At 38.2% G+C, this 26,917-nt stretch overlaps 1 protein-coding gene across 4 annotated transcripts in view; it reads right to left on the reverse strand.

The window, feature by feature from the left end:
• The window catches only part of LPIN2 (lipin 2), a 47,673-nt gene extending 22,039 nt beyond the window's left edge, over positions 1-25,634 (reverse strand). The window contains exons 1-4 of one of the 4 annotated variants that reach the window (XM_076329891.1): positions 25,450-25,634; positions 9,312-9,512; positions 6,447-6,542; positions 2,747-3,045 (exon numbers count right to left, since the gene is read on the reverse strand). In XM_076329891.1, coding sequence (XP_076186006.1) covers positions 2,747-3,045; positions 6,447-6,542; positions 9,312-9,503 — 587 coding nt within the window. In that variant the 5' untranslated portion in view covers positions 9,504-9,512; positions 25,450-25,634. Of the gene's footprint in view, positions 1-2,746; positions 3,046-6,446; positions 6,543-9,311; positions 9,513-15,319; positions 15,681-25,449 lie in introns of those variants that run through there. The other 3 variants (XM_076329889.1, XM_076329888.1, XM_076329890.1) reach the window with 3 other exon arrangements.
• Between the last annotated feature and the right edge of the window lie 1,283 nt (positions 25,635-26,917).

The following is a 26,917-nucleotide window of genomic DNA, read 5'->3' on the forward strand; positions in this document are numbered from 1 at the left end:
ACAGTCTAGACTATGTTAAATACTGAACCCTAAAAATGTCTTAATAGCTCCACTTCTTATTCAGAAGTACTATTATTATGAAACTTGATGATGACAGCTTGTCTTGAGATGAGAGCAGTAGAGACCGTACATCCTTTGTATTCATAAACCAAGCTAACTGTGATTGAAATATGTTTCGTACTATCTTTGTCTGTATCCTGTGCTAAGTTATCTCCAAAAGAGGAAAAAGGTATTATTGAACAATTAAGTAAACAAATAAAAAAAATTATTACAGAGACGTCCTCAATATTATGACTTCAGAGGGGGGCAAGATGACACACAGGTGGTACTGAACAGATTTTATTCACTGGGAAATTGCGACCAAGTGAGTTCATATGAAGCACCAAAAAACTCAATTTTCATCCATAAGTTGATAAATTTGAAGTTTAAAAATCGAAATGCAGTCAAAGATTATTGAAAATAAGAGGGGAAAAATCAGTATGCATCAACTTATAACTTCGAGTAGCACTATGAATTCTAAGCTATTTATTTTGCAACATTTATAAACAGTGTTACCACTTTTTCTCATCCTTATCCATTTTATACATGGTCTAAATAAATACATACGATTTTAGAGACAGGTAACTACTTTAACACCCTTAGCACTGGAGAAATAATGCCCTCTATTTCTGAGCGTACACACTGTAATCTGTCCTCCTGGTATTATTTTAGGTAAGTCAAGTACTACTAACATATCTAATCATAGCTAGAAAAGACAAAGGACATATTTTTTAAAAAGTTGCATGAACACTTGGAAATGGATTTTCCCAAGGAACAGGAAACAGCTTGTTTTTCCACTTTATAAGAATAGAACTAGATAAGACATTACATACTGGTACCTGTGGCTGAATTTTGACCTTCTTGTTGGAGCATGAGCCTCCCTTTTCCTTTCCCAGTTTCACTTTGAAATCTGAAGCTATGTCTAGTAACAGTTAGTTAAGTTTCTCTTCCCCACCCACCAAGAGCCACACATTTATCACTGAAAAAAAAAAAAAAAAACAACAAAACCCAAACCAAACAAACCTGCTGATATCACCTTACATCCCCCACAGGATGTGAAAAGAAAGCTTATGAACATTTTTTCACAACAGTATCTAGCTGGGAAGAAAACAGTGTATGCCTATTGCAAGGCATTTTATTCCCTGCCTTGGTAGGCCACTGGAATGACCATATATGAACTCCATTAACAGATACATAGCCACAAACCTACTGTCTCTAGGCTTCCATTACTACAATGTATTTTTTCAGTCCTGCATTTACTTGCTATTCACAAGAAAACAGCATTCTTTTACAAAAGCTTCTTTCTTCCACATCATAACACTCTTCTCTGACTGAGAATGCATTTCTACTGCTGTTTCTGTTTATATATATATGTAAAAAAAATGTGATTTACAAATAAAACACTGGGTGAAAACAGCCATTATTGGCACGACATTCCTAAATTCTTCATACACTTGTAATAATTTATTAAATAAAGAATAAACAATTAATGGGTTATATTTTCTTCGTGTACTTGGTAGTTATTTTTATTTTTGATGGTTTCGCTATGACAAGTTATTGTTAATACTCTTACACTGAAGACTGAACAAAGATCTTGCTTTTCTTAAACTGGAAAAAAAGGAAAAATCTCAAACCAAACAAAATGCCAATTCCCAGACTTAAACAGAGCAGTGAATATCTAAATGACAATTCATTGACATAAATGACAGTGAAAAAATAAGGCAAATGAATTAAGAAAGCCACAGACATTCTAGAAAACACTTTAAAATCCAAATTTTGTTTGTTGTGTTTTATCGGTCATGTTTTTCTGTTGCACTAACCTTTTTGACTGGTACTTATTAAATTTGAGACTCCCTTGAAGACCCATACTGAAGGAGTTTTTTCAGTTATACTTTATTCTCTTACACCAAAACATTCTTCCAATTCCCAAACCAGATCTTCAATTTATTCAGACAGTACTACATTTAACAGTAACGCTGTCCAATAAAGCGGCTAGCTTTGTCTAAAAACTAAGTCCACCTCTTTTGTTAAGAAGCCTAAGAAACTTCCACATAAAACTGATGCGTAGGCCTTTCCTGGATTTTAAGCATTTGTAAGCTTGATAGCTTTCTTCTATTACTATAATCTTTCCTATTACTCATATAAACTTCTTCAGCTTATTAGTATGTGCTACCACTTTACCACAAGCTCCACTTCACTAATAGTTTATCCACTTCAAAATACAGGACTGATTTCCCCCCCCCTTTATGACTACACACATGCAAAGAATTCTTTTTACTAATGTGAAGGAGCATTAATTTATGTAGTTTTCAATTACTAAAGTAAACTTCAAGTTACAGAGAAGTCAAATTCAGATGTGGTGTACTACAGGCATTCCACACTGCAGTTTATGAAGAGGTTACCAAACACAACAGAAGACCACTCTGCTTCATCAGAGAGATTACACTGAAACTTTTTCTCAGTCACACAACAGATCATGAAAATGCTTCTTTACCAGAATGGGCTTAATTGGGTTTCCTGTTCATAACAAAATGGCCAAACTTGAAGGATTCTGTAAAGACGTGGAAGATAATGGTTTGGAGTTTTGTTTGTTTGAGGAAAAGCCTACTGAAACTTATGCATTACTTGCATAGAGGAAAGGTACAAGTCACCTTTTAAATGTTCAGTGGTAACAGTGAAAGCAGTCAGCAAGTATCTGATAGTTTACCTTAGGGGTTGAACACTTTTTTCATCATCTGAGCTTATTTCCATTTCAAAAATCTCTTCTGTCCCAGTAGAAGAGATCTGATCTTCCTTCCTGCTATCTTGTTTGTATTTCTTTCTTCTTCTTTTTTTCTTTTTCACAGAACCTGGGGTGAATGCAGTCTCTGTTTCCACAGAGTGTGGAATTTCTGAGTTTACACATGTTCTCTCATTTTCACCTGATTTCAAATGATTGCCAGTGTCTTTAAAAAACTGGTCTTCAGTGGGTATTGGAGATGTCGCCAAATATGCAGGAACTTTTTCCTAAGCAAAAGAAGAAAATAAAGAACAGACTTTTTTTTTTTAACTTTGTTTCATGCATACAGGATAGTTGTCAGTCATAGATTAATCCTTGCATCTATATTTAGACACAAAACCATACAATAGCCCAGTGGTATGAAGCCGATATCCAGAAAGGAACCAAGTTCACTACAGGGATTACAAAAAATTCAGAAAAATGAATGTTAGTATTTTTACAGTTTCAGACATAAACAATTGATTTTTCTAGCAAAACAAATATCCAGTCAGTGGAATGTTTTTGAAATTATCTGCCCTTGAGCACACCAGTTCTATCCACGCTTAGTAAATGTGTTAATAAAAATAGGCTAATTAAATCCACTGCTGTCTAGTTATTTTGAAACAGATTCATAGAAAGGTATAGGTTGGAAGGGACATCTGGAGATCATCTAGTCCAATCTTCTGTTCAAAGTAGGGCCTCAGGCTAGGTTATCCAGGGCCTTGTCAAGCCAAATGTTGAGTATTTCCAGTGAGGGAGAATTTCCCTCTTGTGCCCTTTGCCCCTTGTCTTATCACCAGGCATCCCTGTGAAAAGAGTGCCTCCATCTGCTCTATGACTACCTTGTAGGTATTGCAAGACTGTGGTTAGATCCCCCTGAATCTTCTCTAGGCTGAACACAGCCAATTCCAGCAACCTTTCTTCCTATTTCAACTTCTCCAACCCCCTGATCATCTTGGTGGCTCCAATTTTCCATGTCTCTCCTGAACTGGGGACACCAGAACTCAGTAGACCAGAACTGTGTTCCAGGTTTGGCCTAATATATACTAGGTTGAGTGGGACAATCCCACATCCCTCCATCTGCTGGCTGTACTCCTGCTGATGCAGACTAGGACACATTTGCCTTCATTGCTGCCAGGGCACACTGCCAGCCTTTACAGCAGAGACGCATTTCATCCAGTCAGACCCCAGCCTGTACTGCTGTGTGGAATTCTTCCAACCCAGATGCAAGACGTCACATGTATCTTGGTTAAACCTTGTGCGAATCTTGTTGGTCCAGTATCCCAGTCTGCCAAGTTGGCTCTATGTGGTGGCTCTTTTTCTGGCCTGTCTACCTCTCCTCCCAGTTCAGTGTTACCCACAAAATTGGGGAAGGTGCAGTCTTGTCATCCATGTCAGACACTATTTATGTAAAGTATCTTTCAAAAAGAAGAACTCAACTATAATTTACTCACATTAAAAACCAACAACCAACCAACCTTAAATTAATTACAACTCACTGTCCTTTGAAGGAACAATTCAAATGAAGGAAAAGCTTTACCAATGGACTGCCTGGGGTTTATTTACATTGTTACAAGAAACTTGAAGATATTGACACCTAGACTGAAAGAAACACACCGCGAAGGGACAAAGACAAAGCAGAACAAAAGTAGAAGTGAATGGAATTTGCATAGAGAGGAGAAAGATAAAAAGTTATGGAGCTCAATTTCATGGTAAGAACAGAACTAATTACAAGATGCCTGTTATTTTACAGGACACTCATGCAGAAGATTAGTCAGGAATGACACTGTGATCAGAAACAGACAGAGCACTGATACTACTTTTGATGTGTTCAAAGTCTGAACTGCTATTATTTAACATTAAATTCAATTTTTACATTAAGAGTTACAGACCAAATTTTGTTCCACTGGTTGTAAAGTAGAGAGAAGCGGAGAAAGGAGAACAAAATACAGCCTTATACAGCACTAATGACACAGATTTTGCATTGTGAAAAAACCTCCAAATGAGATGATAGCACCTAAAATAAAGTTAATATTCTATACAATTAGTGATAAATAATCTGGAATAACAAGACAAAATAAAAAAAAACAGAGGAAAAGTTAAGAAAACTGGCTGAAAAATGATGCCTGAAAGTTACATTATAATAGTCCTAATTTACGTGAATTGAGGTGTGGTGTTACTTCTGAATGTCAAGATGTGAAAACAGCGAAGACTGACCACTTGAAAGTACCTTTCTGAATCCATCAAGAACTCAATGAGAGCTTTATTGTTTATCCCTTAAGCATAGCTTCAAGAGGTGACCACAAGGACACGTTGATCAGTAGCAGAAATACTGAGAAAAAAAGTCTAAAAGCACTAAAAACAACTCAGTCCTCTGCTTTGTAGCTAACTTGATCTATAGTTTCGGTATGAACTACCAGCTTTCCAGGACACATTATACACAGATAAGGCACTCTCGTTATAAATTAAAATATACTAAGCAAGTGCAATAACTCCTTTAAAACAAACACTGTACTGGGGACAAAGGTAGTGGTTTTCACCCTTGCTTTCTGAAAGTCTTAAGAGTGAGTGAGTTCCCATCAACGGCTGACACCGCCTACGTCTATAAAAAACTGCTTTCAGTTTTGATTTTAATCATGGTGTATGCTAAAACAAAACCCAACCTTTCTTTCTCTTAAATGTTATGAATCCCTACCCTAAGTTATCATTTAGGGTCTTAATGTTTGTTTTCTCCTTCCACTTCAAATTATATTTAACTCCTTTCAAAATGAGAGCTTCCTCTAATCCCTCACAGTAAACAAGTAATGCCCTAAACTAAAAAGTGGATCAAGCTCATTTCCTTGAAAGACTGATTCCTAATAACAACAGGAAATTAACACTTCATCTTTTACTTCACTGAGACAATTTTTTTTTCCCCCTCTCTCCTCTAACTGACTATTTTCATTACACCTTTTGGAACTCTGTATTTAGAACTTCTTTCCTTCTGTCTTGCTGAAAAATGCCAACAGATTCAAAAGTGATCAAAACCAAAGCTCAGGACTGACAAATACTATGATTACATAGGTCCCATATCCTTAGGAAATCAAACTAAAAATGAACCATTATTCCTGTTTTTCAGAGGCTCATTAGCTTCTAGTTGCAATAAATTCTTGGGAAATTAATTACTGTATTATAATAAAAGAAGAATTCTCAAGTCGAAGAAGTTACTGTTAACTGGTGAAAGTTTCATAGATAAAATTGTGAAAAACTGTGCTAAAAATTGTAAGACAAATTAAAAATATGCCAAAATAGACAATCTTTATTAGTATAGAGGTCAGTAGCACAAGCTATAAAAACTTAAGTCAAAAATTATTATAACTGCAGTCAACAAGAATGAATATAGTAAAAGTAAAAAAATATTCAACAAATCTTTCAAATAATACTCTAATAAAAAAAAGAATTAGTTACTTTATTATCACTGGTAGCAGAATTGTACAAGGCACCAAGCATCTTGGCAGCACATGAAAGTGACATTAAGATTCAGTCACAGAAAATCTAGCTTTCATAAAAGTTACAATATTGACAACACTATATTAAGCATTTTTAACATATTACTCTGTTAATACTGCACATACTGCATTGCAGCCATCATGAAGCACAAAGCCCTTACATTTTCCTCCTCAGTTTCTTGTACAAAGAAAGCTTCTCCATTGTCACCCAGTTTCATATGAAGATCAACAGCATCGCCATTAATTTCTATATCAATCTGTGGAAAGAGAAAATTTAATGTAAATATTTCATCACAGGGGAAAGCACTGACCTCAAGTATTTTCCTTGATTTTCCTGCTCGTGAGTTTATGAGGATATGACGTAGGACCACAACCCTTCTGCAACCATAGTGCTTTCGTCAGAGGAGGAATGTTTTTATTCTCATCAAAAGGTACTTTAAATTAGATTACATCGCACAGGAGGGAGAGATTACCCTTCCTCACATGTATAAAATAACAGAAGAAACCCAAATGTCTTTCTCTTAGAAAGATAACTATTTTACTTCCTCCTCTTTGTGAAATCTTGGGCATCCAGTTAAGTTCCATTCCAAATTTTTCCAAATAAAATGTGTTCAATATTCAGATAAAATTACCTTATTTTTCAGTAAATCTGCTGATCTAATGGTATCTGTATATCTGCATTTAGCCTAGCTATTTAAAAATAATTTAATACATGTCAGATAGAAACACAATGGACTTGCCTTACTGCAGAAAATGCCAATGACATTTCAGGTTATATATAGTTTAGACACTTTTGTCAAAAGGAGACCAAGTTAAATAATGTAGTTGCTATGAGATATCCAATATGTACATTACTCAAGTTCTAGTTTCCTGCCAATACAAAAGAAAAAAAATTACACCCCAAGCCATACAGCTACTATTGCGATATGAATACTCATATTCAGTTAGTTATCGTGATACGAAATGGCCAGTCAAAAAGGAAAGAGGACTAATTCTAAGATTAGCACATGGACTGCCAAGAAAAAAACCCCACCACCACAGTGCTAAGAAAGACAGTATCCACATATCCTAATTCACTCCATTATTCGCCCATTTATGAGAATAAAACCATTAGCCAAGGAAACCCAATCATCGGAGATGATAAATTACAGGTAGATAACCAAACATGCACAGGGACTATACCCAAATCCTTAAGATAACAGCTTTTCTTTTTCCCCACGAGAACTGAATGGTTTTGATCTGAAAGTCGTATTTATTTCACTACTGAACACAGTTTATTCTCAAAATATTTTCTTGAATTTCCAATTCAGTAACATGTGTTTTAAAAAAAAAAAAATTACCTTAGTGTTTCCTTTTTTCAACCTTTTCTTTATGCTGATTTAGACAGACAAACATCCCTAATTTTAGTACCTATACCTCACGCTGGTTTCTGGAGACTTCAGTATGTATCTTAAGTATAGAGTTGAAGCATAGATATGCATATTTTGTGTTCCCATACATCTTGAGACTACCAATTGATCTTAGCCTCATAACATGCCAGAGAAAAATGTGTACACAGCACAGTAATAAAAATTCAATTGACTATTGAGAGAACACTCAACTGCAGGATGGCAACTCCAAGAATGAAGGAAGTAAGAAGCAGCAGCCATCCACTCAAGCAAAAGTTGAGAACTACACTGACAGCCTAGTACAGCAAGTACCAAGAGTAGATGTTTCTACTATTCAGCAGCTTTTTAGAGGTACCCAGAAGTTGCAATCCTCTCAAATTTGGTTCAGCTTCTCAGAAGTGTAATTAGAGACATTTAGCAAGCTCAAGTTTCAGATCACTCCTGTTGTAAGTGTATCTCACTTGCTTAGACATTAGAAAAAGTACTGCTATACCACCTCTCTTGTACCTTGCTGAAAAAATGTAATGTAATCTGTTGCAGAATTGTTAAGGAAAAATCAACTTTTTGTCATCAGCGTACTCATTACGAAAAAACACTAGCAAGTGGGAAATCAAAACAAAAAAAGAAACAAGAAAACAGCTGCTAGCCTGTGTTACTATGATCAACTTACAACTTTAATGCCTGTAACTCCCAGTATGGACCGTTAACAAAAAAAAGCCCTAACATAACTGCTCTTTTAGTTGCACTTTATTCTCCTTTTACAACCAAAACACAAAGATGGGGGTAGTTTGCTGCAGTGTCCTTTCACTTCTTAGAAAAGCAGCACATAATCCTGAGGTTTTACGGTCTGTTTAAATCAATCCATCCTTTGGTAGCACACCCACAGGCAATACTGCCATATACTGTCAGTAGGGAGTACTGTGATGTAAAGTCCCCCCACAATAGGTCCATTTTTCAGTCAAATTTACAACCCAATCCAACTCACTCCCTAGGCACAATTACTAAAGCCTATGGAAAGGGGATGGCAGGACAATCTGCTCGGGTAGCGCCACAGTCTCAGACTGGCTGGACATGGAATTGTACCAGGTTCTCTTTCAAATATGCCCACATAGGAATGAAGCTTCAGTCCCAGTTTTTATTTGCTTGTGGATATTAATAACTGCATTTTCTACTGCATATTAGCCTTGAACAGAGCTAACAAGGAGTAATAGTTATGATAGGTCACCAACCCTTAAGGCATGCTCTATTTGTCCTCCAGACATTCCAAAAATAGTTGCTTGCAACATTAGGGATCAGTTAAATAGCATTAAGCATTTCTTTCCCAGCATACTTAAATAAGTAAATAGCCATGTAAACATTTTAAGACCATGAAGTCTATATGTTTGTATTATTCTTTTTGCATAGCTCAAGAGCTGGCAAGCTTTTCTTTCACAGTATTTTTTTGCAGTCCTTAGATTACCACAGGAAGTTCTGTTTTGCATTCCAAAACTGTCGCTCTGTATAGCACACATGAGAAACTGCTCTGTATTAAATCAGCCTGCTAACTGGGTATGTGGGGGCTGGGGAAGGAAGGAAGAGGGGAGAAAAGGAAATGAATTGGTATTCAAAACTTTGTTTTGGCCCACTTTCTGAACTTACCACTTTTTCTTTAGAGCGCAATACACCAAGCTTCCCAAATCGGACATGAAAAGGAGAACACTGGTATGTACCATCCTGTTGCCGGACCACAATGACATCAATGCATCCTGAAAGGGTTGCCTGATTAATGCCTTTGTACAGCTCCTTCACAGTAACCAGGACTTGTCCTGCAAGTTGTCCTACGTAGTTCATAGTCTGAGACTAAGGAAGAGGAAGAAGAAAAAAAAGTAAATAAATTTAAAAAACATAAAAAGTTTTTTTCAATCAATTTTTTAAAAACATCTAAATAGATGCGCAATGTCATTCATCAATTGCTCTGATTATTTTTAACACAAATACCTTCAAGAGCGAACAGCATTTTGAGCCAATTCTTATATTACTAAGTCTCCAGAGTTATAAAACCTATTCTTAATAGTTTATCAACTTGAATCTATGATTATTTAAATTTTTAAAGTAAATTTTGAAGTATGTCATTTTTAAACCCCAAAGCCTAGATTCAAGTGATGTTTAATTACTCAGATAAGCTAAAAAGACAAATTCACTCTCTGAAGACTGCCTATTTAATACAACTGATCCTCTATTGAAAATTGAGATAAGGATGAAAAAAAAAACCCAATCCATAAAAAACTTTAAAAGTCAGGAAAAACTATGTAGAGTGTACTACATGTAACTCTTCCTTTACAGCTCTGTATTTTAAAAATGGCTGAGTCACCTTAAACAAATTCTCAAAAGATCTAATGGAGACAAAGGAGTTTGAGAATGAGTGTGGAGAACACAAATATGGAAGAAATCCAGTTTTCTTCCTATATAAGGCAAGCACACCACCAGTGAATTTATTTGCCATGAAACAAGTACTAAAACTTCTTGCAACATAAAAATCATGAGCTTGTAAAAACCTTTCTTGAAAAGCACTGCCATCGACTTTCAGAAGTTAAAACTGAGATGAGCAAGACTTCCACCTGTGGTAGGTGATGCCAGATACTCAAAGTTACTGAGACTCTCCCATTAACGTTTGATTAAATAAAACTATAATAAGTATCATCTATAGTTACAATGTATATGTCTCTAAACAGCTTAAGGAAGCTTGTAAGTACCTATCTTTAAAACAGCTGCTGAAGTAAAGTTTGCTCTGCAAAAACACAGTGAACCTAGCAACATGACCTTGTCCTGAACACACTCCTGGTCCACGAGAAGCAGATGACTTACCAGCTAACAACCATTATTTCCACAGAAATTACACCTAAAGAATAAATGCTAAATTCCAAATACATTTTCATATGTGAAAAGCAAGTCTTAACCAAATTTACACACTCATGCAATATATTATTTTAAGTGTAAAGAGTTATCTTGCCCACTAACTACTTTCCACAGGTTTCACAAAGTTTCAGTCAAGAGAAAACAAATCTTTTACAGTTTTTTGTGGTCGTTCATATGCCTGACATCAGAAAATTGAAAAAGAACAGTATGTAGTCTAGGTGAAGGAATCTTACTAGGTAAGAGTGGGGAGTTCAGGACAGAATACAAGGAAAAGAAGATGCACACAAGAAGAAGATTATGCTACAGTCAAAGATAAACAAAGAACACGTAGAATTACTTATCGAACATTCTGTCTAATCCATTAAAAATACTTAAGTGAATGAATGAATTCTGAACGACTGCAAGTCTTTCAGACTAAGAATACAATGTGAACTATGACTGCCAGTAAGAAATGAAGTCCAAAGATCTCTCCGAAGATCGGAACTTTAATAGAAAGAGGAGGGAAAACTGTGAAGGTGTTCTAATGGAAACCTAAGAGCAACCCTTCCTCATTCTGCTGTCTCCCACCTCCCACCCAAAAGCTCATTTCAAATATATCCAAGCAATTGCATGCCTCTGAAGTTAAGGGTATTATTTGGGAGAACAAAGAGCCACTGCAAACAAGCAAAACACACAACATGGAACACATAACAGGGCTTAAATTGTAAAAATTCTATTTTGTGATAATATTTCTACAAAAAAGTCTACCGTCAATTTATTTGTCTATTTGCTCATCTATTTTTATTAGCCTCTGAACAAGGTTTAAGATTTTTCTTAATGCCTCTAAACAAAACCATATTGCACTACAAGAATTCTTCCTCCTAATACTACTTTCATTATCTAGGTAATTAATCAATTATTTCTGTTCTGAGCCTTCAAAGTCTTCCTTACAGTAACACAGGATATATTGCATTCATTCAAAAGGAAGGTACTTTTGTAGCATCTAACAGTACCAATATAATTGTAAACACACAGGAAATCTAAAACTACTTTCACAGACTTAGAGCAGCTACAGAAGTATTTTTCTCTGTCTCAGGCTTCTCAAGCCTAATGTACATTACCTAATCATATTTAGATTTTTGAAAAAAATTCCTTCCTCCCCACAAGACTTAAAGGAAGAGGGGGGGTTTCCAATATAGATTTACAACTATTTTGAAATTATCCACAGAATTATTATGCTAGGTAACACGCTAGAGAATTTTCTCCCGTAGCTTTGTACAATATGGTTGATGAAGACAAAAAGAACAGACTGTCATTGAGTGACTAATGAGACTAGCTGAATGGACTCCCTATCAACATTAGTGATTAATAAAATTCAGTTTCATCTCTAAGTAGTTTCATGTACAACTATGAAACTGACTGCTTGCTAATGAAATAATAGCTCACTCTTGCTAAAAAGGGGAGGTCTCACTTTAACCTTTCCTCATCTGACCGTTAACAAGCTGATTTTAGCTCACTGACACAGCTGGCAGAAGTCTACCCATTTTGTTGTTGTTGTTTCAGTGGGTTAGTAAGTTAGATTAGCTCAGGAAGAAGAACATGACAAACACCAGAGAGTCATGAGGCACACAGCAGCACCAGAGAGCTAGGAGGAAAAAAAAAAAAAGGCTGAGGCAGGGAACTGAACATCTTCCTTCTGACAAGTGAGATATTTGCTGCATCTCACAGAACTGTAACCCAAGACAGAAAGGTAGCAATATCTCTGCTTTACTGTTTAAGCAATTAGTCTTCCCCTACAATGACAGTCATCTTTATTCTCAATCTTAGGAAAAATTCTCTAACAGAGTCATTATCATTCATGGCTATACCTTGGCCACTTCCAAGAGGAGTCTATGGTACCAGCTTACAAAGAAAAGTTGATTTCATGTCACCAAGGAGACTGAATTTGTTAAAAGAAATGTTTGGCACAATCAGGAATAGAAGTCCTTAATAGATTCTCCATTCCACGTATTTCATTTCAGTGAACAGGACTTGAGAAGTGGACATTAGCAAGGCGTCCTGGTTTCAGCAAGGAATTCTCTATCATTTAAGTAGTGACTGTTTAAAAGATCAGAATTTCACAGCAAGTTCTAAGAATTGAGTCCAGTTGATAAATAATCTAGTTTTCCTCACATACATGCTAACTGACCTTGTCTAACCATAAAAAAAACACCAGAAAAAACCCACAAGACTGAAGTGTTCACCTGTTTTACATATATTCCTGCTTTCCTGTAGGAAGTTATCTTTTATAGATCTCAATTACATTTCTGTAGCTCACAGCACAGCCACTTTTATGATCATACATAAACAGAATAACCTCTTTGTGTGAAAAAGTTACAAACTTTTGAACCTACTGAGTATTAAAAACAAAGTTTATAAGGAAAGAAGCTTTTTATGATCCAAGTCTTAACACAAACATTTGTTTGTTTACAATGTACAAAACAAATTGTAGATCAGAAACTAATGTATATAATTGCTTATCAGGTTGTAGTTCTGCTTTTAACATAACGGTTCACTTTGTAAGATAAACGTTATTTAAGAAGGTTCAAACTGTAGCAAGCAAATGATCAAATAAAAGATGACATACCTGAGAAACACGCGATGTTTAATTTATCTCAAATGTCAATAGAATCCCAGCTAGGACATTTTAATTTTTTTTTTTTTTTGCTTTAAGTTTTACTGTATTTTGTTGGAAAACTTGTGGTGAGCAGTACTGAATCTGACTATAGAGAGGAACAGTGTAAAATGTTACTGTGTTAATTCTTGCAAATGCAATAGAAATAGCCTGATCACAGAATAACCGGTAAGACAAAGTATTTCTTCAATAACACTCTTCATTTCATGCTTAGTAAACAAACGTCATTGTCCTGAAAGCAGAAAGAAGTGGAGAGCAGTATGCCTTCATAACCTGCTATAAGAACCTAAAAAGCGTGCCAATTTCTAGTTCTGCAATTCAAGACAGAAGTCTGATGGACAAGACAAGCTAAGAAAGGACAATGCAGCAGTATTTCACAACACTCTTTAGCTTTTAAGTTTTATTTATTTTGATATCCAGAGTATATACATTACCTGATGCAGTCAAATTCCAGAACTCTGCATAAAAGCTAAAGTTAACGTAGCTCACTACTACTTATTCTTCCAGGATAGCAAATTAAAAGGCTATCAATACCTAAGGTCTCACAGCAGAAAAACACTTTTTTTGTGACTTTTGAGGCTCCAGAGAGATTGATTTTTGAATGTTTATGCAATACTACGTGGTTTGCAAAAATTCTTATAGCTGAATATATTAATGCTACTAAGCTAAGCGCAACTGTAATTGGAATGGGGGAAAGGATCTCTCTCTCCTATATCATAAAAAAGATTTTTTTTCTGGCAAGGAGCCATTACACTGCAAAAGGCAGAAACTGAAACAACGCTTTTTTCCTCCCCTTTGTCTTTTTGAGAGAGAAGCATAAAAGTAAATACAAAATAAGAAAAGAAAATATGTACTTTGGAAGTTCAAGAACTAAAAATAAAATTCTGTGCCTCCATCTATAAAATACTCAAATGAGTTAAACTAAAATTAACCCTGCATATGTTGGTTGACTTCCTCATGTTACAGCAATGAGGAATAGAATGACTCTCAGAAATAATGATTAAACAGTACTACAGCTCAGATTAAGTATCTAACATGCTCTACATGATAGACAGCCAAATTTTCAAAACTCATCACCAGGAAATGCTTACATTAGCATAACTTGAGCAGGAGGTTTTCTGGATAGGAATTATATCTAGGCACTATTAACAGAGATGTTATTTTGGCTGCTACAAACCCAACATGTTTTCTTGAACAATTTTTTTATGTTATTCAGTAATATCCATATACAAGTGCAAGATATAATCAAAAGTCTGTCACAAATTTGCATTTTCTGTGCATTTGGAGCACTGCTTTAGTAAAGGTAAACTGCAGTTTTTGTGTTCTTAAAGCCAACACCTTTTATACAGGTGCACCCATATGAACACGAACACTACAAATGCCCAGTTCAACAACAGAAAAACAAGAGTGCAAGTTACTCAAAGGCAAGCTGTCAGACTGCTCTAGAGAGATACAGCTTTAGAGGGCATGAATTTTAACTATCATTGCAAAAAAAGTTACTTAAATGTAGATCTTAGTTTACAAGAAAGTAGATATTTGTCCATCCCATTTATTTTGAGATACATTTAGAGGATTAAAAGATAGTCTAATGCCACATGATGTAAACAGTAAAGAAGTTGCATTTGTTTCAAAAGATTAGGTAGAAAAACAAAATAAAAGACATGCATAGCAATGGTTTCCCTCAATTTATCTCATCTTGCCTATATTTGCATGTATATATATTTATGAGGCAGGAGCTTTCCTTAACCAGAGAGAATCTTTAGCAAGTATTTTACTAGTTTTTACTTTGTACCCCAAAAACACTGGGGGGAAACAATGACCATGTGAAACAGGACGACTGTAGCACCAGGTCTACTCAGCAAAAACAAGCAAACAAAAACATCTTTGCTCCTAAGGAAAGATTTTAATTGGGGTTTAGGATTGCTCTAGTACTGCACAGAGCACTTACAGAACAAAAATGGGAAACAAAATAAGTCTGTTGAATGCCTAATTAAAGTCTTCCATATACTATTAAATATAGGCAGTCAATTTTTATATATTTTAACTGTGCTATAGGAAATTATATGCCCACACTTAGCAATAAATCTGTCAAACTCACCAAGATTCCAGAAGGAACCCTTTCATGGGCAGCAACAACACTTCTATTGAAGTCATCTTCAAAACCAACCTTTTCCGAGAAATGCATCTCAAAACAAGAAACTAGCTTTCCACAGTACAGGTAAATGCAAAGCTTACAGCCATAACAGAATGTTGTATCAGCATTTCTTCTCTTTCCATAGAAGCAGAAGAATTAGGTAAATCTTCTGGTCTCTTAGAGAAAAATGTTTGGTATACTTTCCCACGCAGTATTATGATTAAAAAGGAAGTGCTTCTTTAAGAAAGCTCACATAGAAACTCCCTTACCAACAGGCTTTGCTTGAAATGTCACAGCCCCCTTGCGCTCTGAGATAAGTAATAACATGGGCAGACTTTGCCATATGTCTGCACTGATAGGTAATGATCTTGTTTCACATCAGGTCATGTGACTTTAGCTGAAGCTCCCACAAAACAAAACAGGGATTTAGTTAATGATTCTTAAGCAAAGTCTACATTAGCTCACTTGGAGACTTTTCGCCCACTGTTGCAACTCCACCACCTGTAGCAGCATTCAAAGTCCTAGTTCAGCTTGCTGCACACCTCATTCAAGAATGCCTGCTGCCACTCCATGTGCCTGCTCCCTCCGCTGATGGTTTCACTGGGCTAGCTAGTCACATTTTATAGGACAAATTTGATGACATTTCAGGGTCTGGTGTTTGTGGGCTATCTTCCCCCCTTTTTGAAATTGCATTATAATAGTAGAGAGACAATTGACCTGGTGTCAAGTTTATACTAAACCATACAAAAACAATGCACACCAAAATAAACATTTTTTCCTGTGGAAATTTTCCTATTTTCTTTAAACTGAATTGTTAAAGCAGTATAATTTGGGTGTGTGGACAATACATACAAGCTTATTGTATACCTAGCTCCATCACTGAGAGTAAGAGTTCATTTTTGATCTGAGGAATTTTGAAGTGTCATTACTTCTCTAAATAGTATAATGGATAGGTGAAATAACTGAGGAAGTGTAGTAGTATAAGGAAACAATTCTACCCCTGAATGGGAGAGACATTCTCTGAGGACTATTAATATTGCCTCAACATACACACATTCTGGTTGCCTTAAACCCATGCATCTTCTCCCCACCCCCACAGTGTTACTTTGTGTCTGCTACAGAAGACCGTGGAGGACTACTTCTTGAATTACAAGCTAAAAAAAAAAAAAAATCTAGGATCCTACTACCATCTTCACTCTACCCTCCTCTAAGTTTTGTAAATTTATGCGTCAGGCATATGCAAGGACAATGAATCACATTATTGGATGCAGCCAAATGGCTTGTAGATTTCCAAAATAATTAATGAACTACCACGTGAGGCCAAAACTAAATCAGTCTTGATGACAAACTCCTAAATTGAGTGTTGGGATTGCTACATCAGCAGTAAGGTTGCAATAAGCTGCTACCATCTCTGGGCCCTTTTCTATACACTGAATAAGTTCGTATTTAGTGTGGCTCTTCACAGGTAAAATTACTGATTTTGTTAGCAGACATGAAAGTATTTTCATTGGATATTAAGAATTACTAGACACACTCAATTTTCCTCTGCTTGTTCATCATCCCTTTATCACGTGTGTTCCATTAAAATATGGTAGAAACCACAGTTATGAGCAGAATGGAAGCCAACTTTGTAAGACAGTGCTTCTTTTCAAACACTTTTGACCTAGCTTTACGTTATTTTTTTTGTGTACAATTTTGTTATATCTATTCTATTTCAGTATTGTTCAGTATTTCAGACTGACATTATTTTCTTCAAAGCTTCTAAAAGTGTTTTAGAAGACAGCCTTTCTAGAATACAGATAAAATTGCAGTCACTGAAGTAAGTAAGATTTAGACAGGTAATAAACTTTGCACATTTAGTAAGCTTCCTTGTCTTTTATTTCTCAGTATTAACAAGGTAAATAAAATATAATTCCCTCTGAGTAAGTTTAAGTACTATGTTATTTACTTACAATTTACACAGGAAGATTAGCTTTAGTTTTAAAAAGCAAATACCCCAAATTTGGAAGTATTAGAAGCAATGTTTTTCATGCAACCTTAATCCAGCTCTTTGGTGTGGGTAGATTTTACTGTGGTTTAGCCTCAGAAAGCACATAGGAGTTTTTTCACTAGCCTCATGCAAGGTAATACTGCTGATAAAGATCAGTCATCATCCTATGTTCTTATTTTTCCCTCTGCTCTTTGTGGGTTTACACATTTTATCCCATTGCTCATTAGTCAAAATCCCTGATGGGAAGTATGATTCCATTTTTAAATGGTACTTTTCTATAGTAACCTTCATAGAATCATAGAATCATTGAGGTTGGAAAAGACCTCTAAGATCATCGAGTCCAACCGTCAACCCAACACCACCATGCCCACTAAACCATGTCCCTAAGCGCCTCATCTACACGTCTTTTAAATACCTCCAGGGATGGGGACTCCACCACTTCCCTGGGCAGCCTGGTCCAATGTTTCACCACTCTTTCAGTAAAGAAATTTTTCCTCACGTCCAATCTAAACCTCCCCTGCCGCAACTTGAGGCCATTTCCTCTCGTCCTATCACTTGTTACTTCGGAGAAGAGACCGACACCCACCTCGCTACAACCTCCTTTCAGGGAGTTGTAGAGAGCGATGAGGTCTCCCCTGAGCCTCCTTTTCTCCAGGCTAAACAACCCCAGTTCCCTCAGCCGCTCCTCATCAGACTTGTTCTCCAGACCCCTCACCAGCCTCGTTGCCCTTCTCTGGACACGCTCCAGCACCTCAACGTCCTTCTTGTAGTGAGGGGCCCAAAACTGAACACAGTAGTCGAGGTGCGGCCTCACCAGTGCCGAGTACAGGGGCACGATCACTTCCCTAGTCCTGCTGGCCACACTATTTCTGATACAGGCCAGGATGCCATTGGCCTTCTTGGCCACCTGGGCACACTGCCAGCTCATGTTCAGCCGGCTGTCAACCAACACCCCCAGGTCCTTCTCTGCTGGGCAGCTTTCCAGCCACTCTTCCCCAAGCCTGTAGCGCTGCATGGGGTTGTTGTGGCCGAAGTGCAGGACCCGGCACTTGGCCTTGTTGAACCTCATACAGTTGGCCTGGGCCCATCAATCCAGCCTGTCCAGGTCCCTCTGCAGAGCCTTCCTACCCTCGAGCAGATCAACACTCCCGCCCAACTTGGTGTCGTCTGCAAACTTACTGAGGGTGCACTCAATCCCCTCACCCGGATCATCGATAAAGATATTAAACAAGACCGGCCCCAGTACTGAGCCCTGGGGAACACCGCTTGTGACCGGCCGCCAACTGGATGTAACTCCATTCACCAATATAATTCATAATATATTCATATATTATATGATATATTATATATTCATATATATAATATATTCATTCATAATATATTTGATTGCATTCATTTGTTTTACAGTATCCCAGAGATGTAGTATTATTTTTTTCACCTATGCCATGGAAAACTCAGGCCAGGAGACCAGGAATTAAAAATACAGGATTTTTTAGCACAGTTAAAACTTGACTTTGCAGAGCTTCCCTCCATTTTTTACCTCTTTGCATATTCCAAACATTGCTTCCATAGGCTACATTTCTAGCTGCTAATCAGATTTACTATCCCAGATGGTCATTACAAAAAAAAAAAAAGGTCTGATTGCCTGTGAAAATTACATTTAAATGATTTGATTGTACTGTATAGGAACTGTAGAACAAGCGTGGCCAGAACACAGCTACAGGACGTTTCCCCAGCTTTCATCAGTACATGTTATTCTAAGTTCTGGAAGGAAGGAAGCAGAAATCCTATAGACATGAGCTTCTATCAGTATACAATCACAATTCCCTCAAAGATCAGGATAAATATGCTAAAACGAATGAATGCGACAAATCCTTCTCTAATTAACATATCCTAATAGATACAGCAAGTATGGGACAACCTTTGTTCGTGTCCCATATGTCTCCTTCACTCCATCCTGCCCCAAATAATTTTACTTACTATCAACTAAGACTTAAGCACCACAGTTCTCAGTCTCACACCCTATCCTGACATTGGAAAAGGTCCTTTCTCCCCAAGCCCCAACTCTGATTCCTAAATTCCACCACACTTCTTTATTTTCATGCACTTTTTATGCTTTGTCTGTTGGGTGCAAACAAAGTTGAAGAGTTCCCAATTCTCCTATAGAGATTATGAAAATCAGACTGGGACTGAAAACACTTTCCTGTGCCCAAGTTCTTGATCCTAGCCCTGGTCTGAAGCATCTGCTTACTGAAACTGGAAATAAAGCTCTACTCATTCCAGCTTGTGGTAAAATACATTCAATATAGCATCTCTGTTACTTTTAACTGCAAAAGTCTATCCATTCTCAACATGGACTTTTATACCTAATTCAATTGCCGAAATAAAATAAATTTAGACATGAGTAACAGAAGACATACTGAATGAAGACCATCTGCCTCAGATCCCTTCTGATAGAGACATGAGAATTTTTCTAAGAGAAACAGCTAGAGTTTTTCCTCTTGTAGAGTGGAAACATACCATCAAGTTTCACTTCTTATAAAAAAAATGAACATACTTGCTAAAATTTTCCATATAAAGGCTAAAAGTGGCTAACATAACTTGGAATGAAATTTTCCATTTTAGGAAAGTTATGTGCAACTAAAAATCTAGTTCTGCTCAAAAATGCTGAAAAAGACTAAAGGCAGTGTTACCTGCTTTTACCTGCAATTCCCAGCCATTCAAAAAAGAAAAATAATGAAAAAACCCTATCACAAGTAATAATCGCATGATACAAGAATCCAAGCAATTAATAGATGTTAGAGAAACACCAGTGGTACAAAAGCAATGCATTGCCCACTAAACATGGTTAAAAATTAATAAAATCAAATGTCTGGTTTTCCATCTAAGATGCAAGATGGTAAATTCAATTCCTTCAAGATCTCCTGTCAGGTGGAGTCAAGAGCCATTCAAATTAGAATATTTTTCAGTGCAGCTTAACTATTTTTTTTTTTATCTCCAAGGAAAAAAAAAGATAGCAAGAAAGGAAATCCGCAATTTATTTGGACTTGGCCCTTTTGTAATGTGTCAACAGTTATATCTGTATGATCTACCATGAATCATCTGATTCCAGTATTATGGCATCTTTCCTTGTATTAATTTGAGCTTTTTCTTTTTTTTTAAGTTACCTTTTTTTCTGTTTACAAAGGAACTTCAGTGAGAACAAGGAATACTTTGAGCCCATAAATTGAGTCCATAAAGTGAGTTTTACTGTTAAAATGATCAGTTCAATCAAAAACTTAGGGTACATGCACCCAAAAAGTTCTTACGTGTGTGAACTTCTTTCAGGGTACTGAAAAGTAGTAACCGGCTAATCCAAGAGTGCACCCCTTCGGAATCTACATGGGCATATCCCACACAAGTGCCTGCCACACTTGACATTCCTATTTCCAGCAGCACAGACTCTCCTACAGCCACATCATCCTTGGTTGAGCTTATTTCTAGACACATACCACAGAAACCAAAGTTTCTGAATAGAAATTCCATCTACCTCATTTTTACGTGAGATGAGAGAAAACAGATGAAGCTTTTCATGTACGTTTCTAGAAAGCACTAAGCATTTCCCTAATGAGCAATCCCTTATCTTTCTATTTTCTCCATTTAAAAAGCTTTCTTTCCAGGCACTGATCTGCCTCAGGTGCATTTATATTTTCTTACAACCTTCCAGGATTTAAAAGTCAAAGCAAAAGAACATAGTCATGTATTTAAGCATGAAATGCATCCTTATCTATTAGTGGTGAATAATTTGGTTACCTTTAGAATGGATACATGAATATAAGATCTGAGACTAGTACATATCTTCAGGTTGACAAGAAAGAACAGAAATATACTTATTCTGAGAAATACATATATGGAATACCCAAAAAGTTCTAAATATAGCGTATATAAACAGGAAACCTTTTTTTACTTGATAGACTTTCCGTATTGTTGAACTGATGAACATGTACCAAACTAGAACAACATCCATAAATTTAATTTGCATATAAGACTTGGCTATTTTATTAGAAAATCGGGTAAAAATGCTAGTCTTGCAGAATTCCCACACAAAGGTATTCATAGCATGAGATGTTGGGAAGGGGGAAATTAGATAGAGCTGAGCAAAGTAGCATATGCTTACTCATTCACCAAACACAATCTACTTGCATTATTGAGTTTTAATGAACACAGAGATCACATCTGCCTGAAGGATATATCTGTTCACCCTAGCATACAATAGCATGTCTGCACCGTCTATACAGAACATGACAAACCTGTAAAGCAGCTTCACAGATTTCTTGTTTGTGTTAACATGCACACTTTTCATTTGGGGAATGAACAGCTTTAAGTCCACTAAGTAATTTTTTTTTTTTTAAATCATTGTATTTCAGTTAACATCGCAAACTAAATTCTATTGTTAGCCAAGTGAGAGACAATTACTTCCATTTCTAATGGAATCTCAACTACAATTCATTATTGGAAGTACTTCTTTGAAAGAATTTTGCAAAGAATCCTCTACACATTTCCTTTAAAAGGCCTTTTATAACCATCAATCCAGAAATACATTTCCTGAGGAGACAGCTATGCAGTCTAAAAAAAGACAAGTAAACCTAAAGACAAGGCCTAAGACTGGCTTAGCATGTGCTGGCTTCAGCCACACAGACCAACACAAAAATGTCACCTGGTACACTGGAGACTTTTCTATTATAACTTTGCGTATTTACATTTCTGGTATTGAACTTAAGCACTTCGGATAAAGAAATCAGCCAGTTCCTCAGTTAAAATTCTTATCCGCTCACTCAGTACAGATAGCAGCAATGAGGAAGTGTCCCTTAGTTTTGGGAAAAGAGTGACTCAGGACAACTTCTGGTGGTTAATGCATGTTGTCAAATTACATTACTGCAAAGCTGAAAGAAACTGGTAACAATAAAATACTTAACTAGGAAGGGGAAGCTAGCATCCTTTACTTGGAAATTCCCTTGAAATATAAACACAAGGAAAAATTAACTTTCTGTCAAAATTTAAAAAAAAAAAATCCCCCCAAAGTGTGCTTGAGCTCCGTCTTCAAACATAAAGACAACCTGGCTTGACTTGGCATGACAGTTTCATATTAAATCAGCCTGCCTGCACAAACTGAAATGTAAGCACTAATGTTACTATATACTAGAGTGTTTCTAACAACCAAGATGAGACAGCAGCTAGGTGGAATAAAAACTCATTTTTAAGTGAAACATTCTTTGCAAAAGCAGCAACATTTTCACTATGCTTGAAGTGGATAATTTTATTTACAATTTAAAAAAAATCTCTGCTTACCTATACAACAATGAGATATTTACAGAGGTGACATCTTTGTGTTACTATAGAACCTTAAAATGCAACTTCAATGAGATCAAAGGTTCATAAAGAAAGTACTCCTGATCAGCACTGCCAGATGCAAAAATCATTGGGATACAGTATGCTACTATGTTATGTTCTCAGAATTTGCCCAGTATGGGATGAAGACATCTAATGCATATGCTTTAGACCAGAATTTGATCACAAGCATATCACCCACTGTTTTGTATAAGCCTGAAAGCTTTTTCACTGTGGATATATGTAACATGCAGCACTGAATCTCACACCAGAAGGTGTCCTTTCATCCCTTTTCAGACAGTTACGTACAACATATTTGCAATTCATGATATAAACAATGATTAAAAGTTACTTTATATATAAGCCAAAGCTATTAAAAAGAAAAGTAGCGTTCTAATTCAGCACAGATATTCTGTGATGACACACAGACCATGAAGAACTGTCTGTTTTCCTACATGCTGTGATCCTGCACTTAAGATGTAAAAGACTGGAAAAGAAGAAAATTGTGATCTGGAGTATTAACTATGGGAGCATCTTCCAGGAAGAGAGAAACAAATGCAACTAATTCAACTTCTAGCTTTGACAGAGGTTCCCAATGTGGCTTCGAACAAAATCCTTTCAGCTTTATCTGATCCAGATTGCAAGTTCTCTGGGGCAGAGACCAAGTCATAAAGCATGCAATGCAAAGTAGGGCTATTCTGGGCCTCAAGATACATAAGGACGTGTCAAGTGCAGTAAGTGCAGTTTATATTTCCCCATAATTGATCATGACTTTACACTAGTGGAAAGAAATGCTGGAAGTAGGGAGAAAGGACAAACAGTTCTCCGCACTGTGAAACTGGAACATCTTACATGTATGTCTTCCAAGTAAATAACAAAGAACTAAATTTTCTAACAAACCAAAATGTTAAGTACTAAGAATAAGACAAGTTCAAACACCACCTCTTTTACAGGCAATTAAAAAACCCAAACATTTTGATATGCTTAACTGAAAAGTTATGCTACGAGCTTAAAAATTAATACTGTAATTGCTTACGAGAGCCTTTCAGCACTATCTAGTTATTCCTACTGTAATTAAGAGTAATACTAGACAATACAGCATTTCAAAGTTCCTGACATCCTGAGTTCATTTAGAAACTTTTTAACTTTAGCTTATCAGTTTAATATTCTACTATATAATAGTAATATGTTTTTACAGAGCGCCTCACAGATCATTCCCTTACTTCACTCAAGTAAAGAGACCTTCCTTGATTTTTGTAGGAGATGGCAAAATTGTTTACATTCCTGTATGTTCTGGGATGCAAAGAAACAATAGCAGGGGCTAGGAGAGAAGGCACAACTGATGGCCCTGGCTGGAGCTAGTTGCCTAGCATGCATACAAACAATGGTTAAGTACCTACTGAATGACTGACATGCCCACACTTTCAGTAACACAAAGTGAAGGCATATTGTGACTTCTGATTTTTCATTCTAACTAATGAATATCTGTACATTCTTAAAATGTGTATAACACTACACTTTTTTCTCTTTCAATATATTTTGCAAACATTAAGAGCTCAGTATTCAAAATTGTCCTGAGAAATGCTATTATAAAGTATAAAAAAACCAAACAAAAAAAAAAACCCCAGACAACTGAGTTCTGTAGGATTGTCTATCCTCCTCTCCTCTGACAGTATCCCAAATAATACCATATACCATTATGGGATATGGCTAACTAACTCTTTCTCGTAATAACAATGGAATTTTGTTTGAGGAAAAAAAAAAATAATGAGATGATGTGCACATACAAAGTGCAGCCAAAACACAGGTATATTTATGACATCATTTTGTTGGATGGAAACGCACACGTTTAAACAGCATACTGTCTTGCTCCATTAATAATCATTTATGCCTGCTACATGTACACAGTAACCAATTAATGAGAGGAAAAATGCAGTTTACTCAAATTAATTTAGACGTGAACTTAGCAAAAACTCAAATACATACACAAAAAATGCAGAGAGCGTACTTCCAGTGATTAACACTTCACACTGCCTACACCAGCAGGGATAAACAGAAAACACAAAGGCGGAGTGCCCCGCAGGCACGCAAGTTAACAGCCCGAGTTTAAGAAATGCATATCCGTAAAACGGAAGGAGCTCGGGCAGCAAGGCACGTAACGCGATTTTTAACATTGAAGAGTCGCACCGTCAAGCAGCGCCAGTAAACCCGACGTTTCAAAACGGTACGCCGCCCTCATGTCACCGCCAGGCTGGAAGGCAGCTCCAGGGGTCACCCAGCGCTGGCCAGCAGGGCAGGCAGAGCCGCAGGCCCCCACCCCCGATCTATCCAGCACACCTGGCAGCCAGGGGATGGGATGGAAGGGGATGTTTCCCCTTCTCCCCCCGCCCCCGCACACCGGGACAGCCCGGCTGCCGCCGGCCCGAGCAGCGGGGAACCCAGGGCAGTGGCTGGGAGCGCAGGCAGCGCCGGCGGGCGGGCAGGCCAGCCGACCCCGCTTCCCAACGACGGTTAAGGCAGGGGCTCAACGGTCGCTGCTCGGAGACCTCTTCGGGGAGACGAGCGAGGCCGGGCGGGTAGCCGGGGCAGGCCCTCCGCCACCCACCTTCCCCCGCAGCCGTCCGGGCTCGCTCGGCGCCCCCCGCCCCACTTCTCTCTCACACACAGGCAGACACCCCGCCCCCGGACGCGCCCCCGAGCCGACCCGACTTGGGGGCAGCGGCCCCTTCTCGCTTACCTCGAGCGAGGCCCGGCGGGGCCGGCGCCGGCCGAGGAGGGGCGGATGGAGGAACGGAGGGGAACAGCCAGGGAACAGAGGCGGGGCGGGGGGCGAGGAGAGCAGGGAAAGCCGCGCTCGGCTGGATGCGAACTGCGCTAAGCAGCGGCGGTTGGTGCAGCGCGTGCACGACGGATTGCGGGGGCGCGCCGGCGCGGCGCGGGCGAGCGCGCGCGCCACCTCAGCGGCGCGGTGCCGCCTCGCCCCGGGCGCCACGTGACCTTGGGGCGACGCAGGGGGGAGGGGGAAGGATGCGCGTGGCCCGCGCGCGTGCGCGGGGCGGGCGGCGGTTGAGCGGGAGCGGCGGCCGCGCCCGCGCCGTGGCGCACGTAACCGCTGCCATATTCTGTGCTGTGTCGGGGACCGGGGTCGGCAGCGCGGCCGATCTCGCGTAACTTGCGCCGTATGGGGCAGGCGGCGGCTGCGGGCATTTTAACCGACGCCGGCAAAGGGGGACAAAGGAGCAGAGACTGGGGCGACCGCGGCCTTGCTGAGGCATCCCCCCGGGCCTGCCTTCGTCGCCCGTCATCCTCATCCTCATCCTCATCCTCCTCCTCCTCCTCCCCCGGCGCCGTAGAGCCTCTCGGGGGGCGTCGGGAGGCTGTGGTGCGGGCCCGTGTTGCTGTCGCAAGCGCAGAGAGGTCATGGCTTGCGTGACGCATCCCGGCTACCTACCGCGGTGACTTGGTTCCCGCCCGTTTCCTCAGGTGCGGGGCTGAGGTGATCAGCAGCAAAGTGCTCTCTGAAGCTATTTATAGCCGTAGTCTGAGCCATGTCTCAGAATTAACACCTCGTGACAGGGATGTTTCAAAAGAAACTCCGAGTTCGGGGTGTTTGCCGCTTTATACATCTGTCACTGCATCCTTCTTTTGAAAGTTATCAGTCTACCCAGAGGCGGCTGGAAAAGAATTTTTTTTTTGTTTTTTAAATGCAAGTGTAGAATTGCAAAATGAAAACGTGTCCAGTAGGCCAGGTATATATTGTATGTATTGTCAGCAGCTTCATTGCCCATTGCTTTTGTGATTCACGCTGCTGCTCACTGAAGTTGGCTTGATGATGTGTTACTATTTACTTGAGTCACACTATTGCTCAGAGGCCCTAGATGATATTGAGACATAATATGTGCTAAAACAGGGTAATATTCTCACCCTAAACAACTTGCAGTATAAAAAAGGGAAAAGAAAAGCGAAGTAGCATAATTGGAAATAACGGTTTAGGTTTCATGAATGTGAATTAAGTTTTTTAGTTACTTCTTTATTTTACTGTACTTTTATTTGTCTACCAATTACTTTTTCATCTGCCAATATGTTGACAAGAGTTTTGTTAAAAGGTGGCTTTACCCCACTTGGTGTTAGAGCCATTTTGGGCTCTTACATAGGTTTTATATAATTGTCATATAAGAAATCAGGCTAGTTAACAGTACTCAATG

Source organism: Aptenodytes patagonicus, chromosome 2, assembly GCF_965638725.1.
Source record: "Aptenodytes patagonicus chromosome 2, bAptPat1.pri.cur, whole genome shotgun sequence".
Taxonomy (NCBI): domain Eukaryota; kingdom Metazoa; phylum Chordata; class Aves; order Sphenisciformes; family Spheniscidae; genus Aptenodytes; species Aptenodytes patagonicus.